Raw genomic sequence first — 10,001 nt, 5'->3', positions numbered from 1 at the left:
TTTATTTGAATATTAAAACTGTATTTACCTCATTTCAAACCACAGGTGGTAACAAACATTGTGGGTAGGTCTGCGCAATATATCACGCTTATTGAAATATTGCACATATGCATATCGTGGAATGTGAATGCTGGATATGTCATTTTCTGTTTTTAAATACTCAAATATTTGAATAAAAATATTCACCTTAAACACTATTAATTTTCTTTATTGCATCACATAGTATTTTTTATATTGTGCAGCCCTAGTTGTGGGTTAAAAACTGGTATGTTTAGCCAGCTTTGAACACCAAGTTGTTCTAAATTCTTCAAGAACAGCACAGTCATGGAGAGATACACAATATATGTTCCTGCGTGAACTGACTATTTGAAAATGAGTAATACCAGTCATTTTCAGTTACAGACGCCTGGCTGTTAACAGTTACAAATACTGATATCCACCAAATTAACATATTAGAATGATTTCTGATGGATCATGTGACAATGAAGAATGGCTGCTAAATAAATCAGCTTTGCCATCACAGGAAAAAATGTAATTTAAAAGTATATTAAAACAAAAAAATAGTTATTTTAATATTTGTAAAAGTAGTTTGTAATATTATCATTTTTATTAAAATAATTAAACAGATACATAAATATTGCCTTGGTGACCAATGACCATAAGATACATAACATCACTGAACAAATCAAAATTAGCAATGAACATAATTACATTCATAAAATAAAATGGTAAAAATGGTTCACTGTTAGTTTATGATATCTTATCTTAAAAATAAAATGTTCCAAAAAAGGTGTTTTTGCAGTGATGCATTAGAAAAACCATTCTGGTTTCCCCATTTTTATAATCAAATTTTTCTCTATAGAATATTTTGTAGCATGGAATTTTGGATTCTGCTAGAGCAAAATATGGAAGCAGGCACACTGGAGATGTTACCTATATGGTCTCCCTTTTCAGGAGGTTTGATCTCCTCATCCTTGGATTCAGCATCAGGGCTCTCGCCTTTGGAAAACAAACAGACAGAAAAACAATTATACTTGTTTCAAAAAATATCTGGACACCCTAAAGACCCACATGCACCCTTGAATGACAGACACCAAGGCAGAGACAACAATATGGGTGTCATTCATTTAGAAGATAAATTGCTTATTTTTGTCAAGCTTGGTTTGTTTTTCCTGCTGAAATGAGATGTATTCAGCCAGAGTATGAATTTTACTCCTGTGGTTGTGTGTGAAACGGCTTGTGTAGGGAGGTAAAATTCATACAAACTCTTTATCAGTAGGATTTAATGCTGTTTGTACACAGATATATGGCCATATATATTGAAAATATGTGAGAAAATAATAATAATATATACATTGTGTATACAATGTATGAAAGAAATAATGTACACACACACAAATTAAAAGAACACACAACAAACAAACATGAAAAAAACCCAAAACAATGCAGATACATCTTTATGTGCTGGTCGGCACTCGTGATTCATGAGTCGCAGGTGCTCAGCACTCACGTAAATTCAGATTTAGCCTCTGTCTCTGCTTCACCTGGTCTTAAAAACCTCTCTGTTTTGCTTTTCTCCTGGGAACATAATTGCAAGTATCTATGGCTCTTGGGTTCGGTCCAAGCAGAACATTTGCTTTGCCTCCTCTGCCTGGCAAAACTACTATTAATAATGCTCATAGCTACATCCGTCAGTGCCGGTAGAGGAAAAGTAAATCAAAAGTTGGCGATAAGCATGTCAAAAAGCACTGGCACTTTGGTACCACGCTGATAATCCTAAACCAAAACAAAACAAAACTACGGCTTATGAGTTTGCAAATGCGATTCAGAGCTCTGCAGTCAAAGTGACATTAAGTGCACGCTCAATGCTAGCCGAGCAGAGACAGGCTGCGGCTGGTTTTGTCCTCAGGGTTTGAACGCAAAATTTCTATCGCGCTACATGAATACCCAGAGGGAGTCGGGCCATGCTCCTATGAGCGTGTGTGTGTGTGTGTGCAAGCAATCATTTCAGCGTGTGCAGTGGTGTGTGTCTGTCGATGCACATGTTCTGATGTCTGTCTGTGTACGTTCGTGTGGATTGGAGCGAGGTGTCTCATTAAACAGATGCACCCCCAAAACACAGACACACACACACACACACACACACACGAGTGTCACGTTAATAACTGTATCTGACAGCCACTCTCCCTTTCTGTAATGAGACAAGTTCAAGGACAACAGAGCCAATCCAGATCCTTCAGTGAATGGGTTCAGCATGTCACATGAAGCGTAAAGACTATGGAGAGACCCAGTGAATTTTCTCGCTCACTTGCAAGTAGACTCCAAGTGTTTGGGAGAGATCTATGCATACTGAACCACAAAGACAGACCTATTTTGCATGTCCTCTGATTCCTATTGTTCTCGGCTACTGGACATTATGAGAAATCAGGAAGTATGTAGTGGTCTGAAAAAGTATTGGTAAACTATTAAAGACTTAAGTCATATTTAAATATGTATGAATGTCATAAATATATATGAATGTTAGATACTGAACCAAATGACATCTGCAAATAGTGCTGGAGGTGTCAAGTGAACCAGAAAGTGTCCAAATACTATTTAATAATTGTTTAATAATATACTGTATATCTTGTTGTATTACTTAAAACCTTAGAAACTTATTTTTGTTAAACGATTTGTAAGAAAAGCTATGAAATATGCTATATTTCATAAAATGTATCTGATATTTTGTTATTTAATGCAATTTCATTCACAATTTTTTTAAGTGTGTCTTAAGTGTTTAACTTTTTAGGGGCCACTGTATGTGTTGATGAGCATCATCCCATTGGTTCTTGTAGTAATCTGGACTAAAATTAAAAAATAAAAACAGAATGACGACAAACCTTCTGGCTCCTGGCTATCCATCGTCACATCCTTATGGGATCCCTCTGAAATCAAACAAGAGAAAAGCTTGATAACAAGATTTGTGTCTTTCTTCTTAAACCTTTCATCAGACTGTAGTGGCTAATCCCATATTAAAGAAGAGAGGATGATTGTTATCTAATCACTCCTGCTGCTGGCAAGCAGAAATGAAAGCACAAATTCCTCTGTGAAGAGGAACAGGAAAGACTCCAGCTGATGTTTGATTATCAAAAGTATTATTATACTTTTTTCTTAATGGCTCACTGAGGATGAGAAACTTTCAGCGATTTTGATATAATAATTTGATATTACAACATCACACAGATTATTTAATCCCATCTTTAATCCTATAGTTAGCAAAGTTTGAACTATTTACACTGAGGATGTTGTTTGGTTCTTGTTCTGTAGTTGAATTTGTTCTGAGTACAAGCCAATCAGTAAGTTGTAGTAGATAAAATAACTCATTAAGTACTGACAAATTGCGTTTGCTCCTAAATTGCGGTGACAAGATGATAACATAAGCTAAAAATACTAGGTTAACAAGACACAGGAACATTTTGATGTGTCTTTCAGAAGAGACCAGCACTAAAGTAAATCTGCAGGCCTGCTCTTCTTTCTTGTAAAATATAACTATTTGGAAATGACTCTGTCTCAGGGTTTTGCATTAAAAGGGCAATGCCAGGAAAAACTAAATTCTCTTAGCTTTAAACAATAATACACAAAAGGCATACCTTGCTGGCTCATCATTTCTTCATCCTGCTTTTCACCTATAAAAAAATGGATGTATTAAGGGTAAACATTCTACTGAAATACTTCTATCACCAAAAAAAGAAGAGAAAAAGAGAGAGAGAAGCACAAAGAAAAAGAAAATGGAAAACTCTAAGCAAAGCAAACTAAAACAACAACAAAACAGGAAAAGGCAAACCAAAACAAAACAGAATAAAAACAAACAAATAAACAACAGAAAGAATCTAATCTAAACAAAACTGAAAAAAACACAACAAAGCAGAAAAAAGGCAAAGCAAACCAAAACCAGAAAACAGACAAATCCCTAAACACACACACACACACACGTTACAACACTACTACAGTATCACAACTCCAGCACATTGATGGGTATGTTCAAAAACTGTTCGGGAGATTTATCTTCCCTCAAAATCCTTGATAAAGTAGTCCACACATTTGTCTGGAGGAATACTCTACTACTGTGGTCATGTTTTACATCAAATATTTATAATAGTTCTGTCAAACTGGATGTTTCATCGCTACACTAATTTTGCGCTTTCTCAATATCTCTAAACTGCACAGAGTGCCGTCCCAACGGACAGCTAAATACATCTCAGCAAACCCCACACAGAACTCCAATGAGCCGCAGCCGTGCATCCCACGGGCTTACATGAATGTGTTTATCCCAAGTGGGTTTAATTTTGTCCCTCTCAGTCACTTTAGTCCTCTAAACTCGACATCTCCTTCTACCTCTCCTCAGTTACATCATGATGCTCCACCGGACTCTCTCTCTTTAACCCAGATGGGGTTGAATCTAAACAAAACTGAAAAAAAACACGAGAAAAACACAACAAAGCAGAAAAAAGGCAAAGCAAACCAAAACCAGAAAACAGACAAATCCCTAAACACACACACACACACACACGTTACAACACTACTACAGTATCACAACTCCAGCACATTGATGGGTATGTTCAAAAACTGTTCGGGAGATTTATCTTCCCTCAAAATCCTTGATAAAGTAGTCCACACATTTGTCTGGAGGAATACTCTACTACTGTGGTCATGTTTTACATCAAATATTTATAATAGTTCTGTCAAACTGGATGTTTCATCGCTACACTAATTTTGCGCTTTCTCAATATCTCTAAACTGCACAGAGTGCCGTCCCAACGGACAGCTAAATACATCTCAGCAAACCCCACACAGAACTCCAATGAGCCGCAGCCGTGCATCCCACGGGCTTACATGAATGTGTTTATCCCAAGTGGGTTTAATTTTGTCCCTCTCAGTCACTTTAGTCCTCTAAACTCGACATCTCCTTCTACCTCTCCTCAGTTACATCATGATGCTCCACCGGACTCTCTCTCTTTAACCCAGATGGGGTTTGGGATGAATTGGACAATGAAGACCCTGACACAAATAATCCGCTGTGCTTGACAATGCCCATTACGCTGCTGACATAATTGGCTTTTTTAACAAGCTGGTGTGAGAAGCAATTTTCCAATGTCTGAGCAATTTATTTTCTCACCACATACTCTTAAACTAATACAAAAAAGAAAAACAAACACAATATGCCAAACGACCTTCATAAAATGTACCATGTTTTGTCGTTAGCCTTGCCTCTAGTATTGCTGTCAATCAAATGCTGCTTCACACCCACTGGACCCCCTAGACTTCTTCCTTAAATATTGATAAACCAATAACAGCAGATTATGATATAGTGACTTTTTATTCATTTAGAGGGCAGAGGTCATTTCTCCAGTGACTGCAGCTCAATGTTTTGCTCACTAGATGAATTATTATGTAGGAGAAGGTATGTCATCCTGTGGACTTTGAGAACGTAACTTTAAAAATGCTGCATTGACATGAAGGAAGGAAGGTATATTCAGATCCATGTTAACCCATGATCCTGTGCGTGGGGTTAAAGCACTGACTTAGGCACAGTCATAGCATCCTATTGCTAAAAAGGCCCTTGTCTTTGATGGTATTCTTGTGAGGAACCAGAAGATAAATTGGATTCGGAAATCCTAAGAAGATAAATCCCCTCGGATTCAATGTAGGGTCATACGATCACCATGGGATGATCACTGAGGGATGTTTTTTATAACTTGGAGACAAAAGCAAATTATTTTAATTTTGTGATGGCCTCTTTCACATGGGAAGCAGTTAAAAGCAAAGAACGCAAAGTTAAAATAGTTAAAGGTGGACGGTTTAGAAGTTTATAAATTGTGAGTAAGCTATTTTCTTGATTTTAAAATTACACCGGCGGTTTTATTAGCGAGAGAGACATTGAAATAACCCAGTATGGAGTCATCACATCCATCAAAAAATGACTTCTTGTCTATTACACATCCAAACAACAAAAACTAAGGCAAGCAAAGACATAAAGACGGAGTACTGACTTTGAAGGAAGAGAAAGGACATCTGAGGCCATGGAAACAAGCATTTGGTGTCGGGTTTCATTATTTTATGATTTTATAAAACCAATATGCTGAATAAGGATGTGAATTTCAACTCAATGCAGTGACCCAGCAGTGAGTCGTTCTACCAGCAGATGGCAGTAGTGTAACAGAGTTCAGATGATAGACACTATCACACACTCCCACACGCACACATTCAGGAGGAGGATGCTCACTTGCATACATGCAGAAACGCTTCTGTGAGCTACCTAGAAAATATTTCTAATTCTATACATTTACAGTCACATTACTATGGATCCGTAATCGTACAGGATCAAACAGCACACTTGTCTGAGTCTGAGTACTTCCTCCCATCACACAGTGGGGAATTCTCTTTCCTGTCAGTTAGGCCCTCCGAGCACAGTTCATGGTGAAGAACCGGCACCATGAAAAATGTATGAGCCATGAGATGGAAAGGTGAATGAGAGTGTCACAATCAACAGATGCTGCTCAGCAGCCCAGAATCTACCTTCTGCGTGTGTGTGTGTTGGCTACCACTTTTAAGAGCTACATGAAGCTAATGCGGTGCAGAGTCTTTTGATTCAGTGTCTCGCTCTCTGCCAGGGTCGGAGTTTAACAGACGTGTTTCCAGCTGTGCAAAACTGTGGACTTGGAGACACTTGAGCCACTAGCTACAATATACAATTGTAAAACTGCCCACCCTCGGTATAAATGCATCACTGAAGCTTCCTGTCGCTTGACCCCTCCTGCGCGGTTTTTCTTTCCATCCTCTTGTTGTGTTTTCTTTTCTATTTCATTGCCTCTATCTTTCCCTTACACACACATTTTTTTGTCAAACACATTTGGTTCAAAATTTTTTTATTTTTTTTATTTTTAAAACATTTTTAAGTTTCTATGGCATGAAAAACTACTTATTGCGGAAACATTTGCAACGTGTATGCAATAACAAATGTGTTAAAATATGATCAAATGAAATGATAATGACAGTGCAAACAGGGTAAAAAGCAAAAAAAATTAAAATAAGTAATGAAAAATTAAATCAAATAAAGAAGAAAGGAAGCAACAATTAATTTTAATAAAAATGGGAAAAAAACTTTTGCATGCTTTAGTTATATTGCTAAAGCATTTGCAGTTTACAGTTGCAGTTACATCTATTATAAAACAAAATTACAGTAGAGTAAAAATTAATTTAAATTAAAATACAAACAGAAAAATATATAAAGTATATATGGAATGAATAATATTATTTTATATAAAATAAAGTAAAATAAAATAATAAAATAAAAAATATTGACATGGTAGCCTCCACGTGGTGATTTTAAACAGATTTTATTAGGCTACTGATATGCTGGATTCTTTATCTCACATGCATGAGTGTATATTATATTAAACATATTTCAAATGTGCTATTTATTTCTTCAGGGGTAAATCTTTTTTTAATAAGGGAATAATACTGATCATTTAGAAGGTTAAACTAAAGGAAAATAAGACTAAATGCATTATGAGCATAAGTTTAGAGATATATGATGCCTCCTGTCTCTTTCTTTCTTCCACACACAGACCTGCTCTCTTTTTCTCTCCCTCTCCAAACATGCCCCCTCTGCCTTCTACATCTGCTGAGTACACAGTTAACAGCTCGACCTGCCGCTCCGCATCCTGATTCGCCCATCGAACCTGTCACCTCCTAATCTGTAAAATGCCTCATGTCACACACGCTAAACACACACTCACCCCACAGGCCATCTGAAAAGCTATCCGAGGGTGCTAAAATTCTCAGGCCAGTTCTGTGAACAATCCTTCTCATTTCTCCACACACCGATCCCCCCCATGTATGGATTTCATGTGGATTACATCACAAATCACTTTATCCCCCAAGAACTCTGTCAAGAAGTCCAGGCTCTCCACCCAAGCAGCTCGTCGGCTCTCTTAGGCCACAACCTGAGGCTGATGAGTCGGATTGAACGGACCGCCGCGGCCGGGCTTCAGCATGTCTGCGCTAACTGAGACTAAACCCGCCAGCCGCAGCTAATGCCCTCTGAAACCCTTTCTGTCTGTTTGTCTCATGATCTGACCGACTTCTCCAGTCCAGAAAGAGGAACCTCTGAGATTCACACATTCTTTTGCTGTGAAGGAAGGCAAGTGGGAGCTTATCTGGAATAAGATATTGTTTTCCTTTACGCTCCTCACAGGTAACCCGTTGAGGAACACGGAGAGCGTTCCAGATCAGTGCTTTCGGGGCCAGTTGTCCCCTGAGCATGTGAATGTATGAAGTGCTGCTTTAGGGAGAACAGCACTAATGCTTCTCTGTCATTAGCAGACTGTCTAAAAGGCCCTCTTGCTCTAACCTCAGTTAGAGAGCATCCCCTCAGGGAGAGTAGTGAATGTGTAATACAAAGCAATATCCCACCACGGCTGTATATCAACTTCCTCTGTTCATGAAAAACAAAGTTGCGGCCGGCGGGAATCCAATAGGCGAGCCTTAGCTGCAAGCTCTGGCTCAAGGGTAATGTGCAGGCAAAGCTCATTTCCCATGAATCAAAAAAGTGATTTCAAAAACATATTTAATGTGCCACTGTACCTTGTTCTCTGAGCTAGCTCATTTGATGTTGGTGACAGCACTAGAGGACGACGGCTGTGGCTAACACCTGTGGATAAATCATACACTGCGCTGCTTTAACGCGCTTTGTTCTGCTCCTCGCTGCCTCGTAACAAACACTGTTGTTTGTTGGTAGAGCTCAACTTCTGCAGAGCTAGCTTTAATGTTTACACTGTCCTGTGAAGGTTAAACGCGGGGCTCTAAACAAGGGTGTTGGTGACTAGATTGGTTCCCATTAAGACTTTAGATATGCAAGAAGTTATGGAGGCAGTGACACAAAATACAATCTGAATTTGTGAACATCGTTTAGACACCGTAAAAAAAAGGTCATTTGAAAAATTTCAAGTAATTTTAGTTAAATACTCTTAAATGTATAGTTTTTGGATGACTGTAAAGTGAAAAAGAACAATTCATCTTATAATTTACAGTTAAAAACCATAGATACCCCATGGCACTTCACTTTTCATTGAAATAACTGTTTCTTCTTAGTTTTTTCTAGTCATTAGTTATATGTATTAGGGTTTCATATTACATACTATGCTGTTAAATCAATGTTTACAGAATATTATTTTAGTGCTGGTGTTTTGTCTTTGTGTGTATGACACTGCACAAAAATAAATTAATAAATAAATAAAACACTTAAAGTTTACTGGAGAATGATTTACAAGAAAATACTATTTAAAATTTTCTACTTCAAAATTTCATGTTTAATTCAATGTTACTTGCTATTTCTTTGTAAATGTTACTAGCAATTTCTGAGTGAAAATTCCACACCATTTTTTTCAGTGTGTGTGTGCACCTTCTTTATATGTGTAGCCCGGGTGCGATTTGCCGGGGGGATGGGGGGGATAAAAAACATTCCACGAACCCGCTCCAACGTCTAAATCAAATGATTTGCGAATCGCGATACGCGCTTTGAAGTCCTGAGCTGAATCAAATGATTTGCGATACGCAATCCAATTGGAGCATTTCGAAACAGTGAATCGTTTTGCGACTAACTGATTCGGAGTTTCAAAAAGCTCCGTTGATGCCGTGTTCTTTGCTCACTTTTTCTATATAATCTATTCGTTGTTTGAATAACTGTGGAAATGACCATTACAATTAACAGGCCTAACTTACAATGTTTTTTATTCAATTTTGATCACATTAAATACAGTTTCCGTCGTATTAAAAACATTTAATGACTAAGAAGACGGGTAGTTGGATCAGTGTCCGCGAGTTTTATACGCCTATACAAAGTTTTCAAAAGCATCCCCACCTCTGTTTTTATCACAAATCGCACCCTGTGTATACTATTTACCTCAGCTTATGGAAAAGCTATTTGTGATGAACTGTTTCATCATGTGGCTTTCCAATTA

General features: G+C 37.6%; 1 protein-coding gene across 1 annotated transcript in view; it reads right to left on the bottom strand.

Moving 5' to 3' along the window:
* Positions 1 to 396: 396 nt before the first annotated feature.
* Positions 397 to 10,001, bottom strand: part of LOC107585524 (O-acetyl-ADP-ribose deacetylase MACROD2-like) — a 570,464-nt gene continuing 560,859 nt past the window's right edge. Inside the window, exons 13-16 of the mRNA XM_016272570.1 lie at positions 3,630 to 3,665; positions 2,880 to 2,924; positions 934 to 999; positions 397 to 410 (exon numbers count right to left, since the gene is read on the bottom strand). Of these exons, the coding sequence (XP_016128056.1) occupies positions 397 to 410; positions 934 to 999; positions 2,880 to 2,924; positions 3,630 to 3,665 (161 nt within the window). The remainder of the gene's footprint in view (positions 411 to 933; positions 1,000 to 2,879; positions 2,925 to 3,629; positions 3,666 to 10,001) is intronic.

This window comes from Sinocyclocheilus grahami, unplaced genomic scaffold (genome assembly GCF_001515645.1).
Source record: "Sinocyclocheilus grahami isolate Dianchi unplaced genomic scaffold, SAMN03320097.WGS_v1.1 scaffold71.1, whole genome shotgun sequence".
NCBI classification, from domain to species: domain Eukaryota; kingdom Metazoa; phylum Chordata; class Actinopteri; order Cypriniformes; family Cyprinidae; genus Sinocyclocheilus; species Sinocyclocheilus grahami.
The sequence above is the reverse complement of the archived record's forward strand: the minus strand, read 5'-3'. Positions and strand labels throughout refer to the sequence as shown.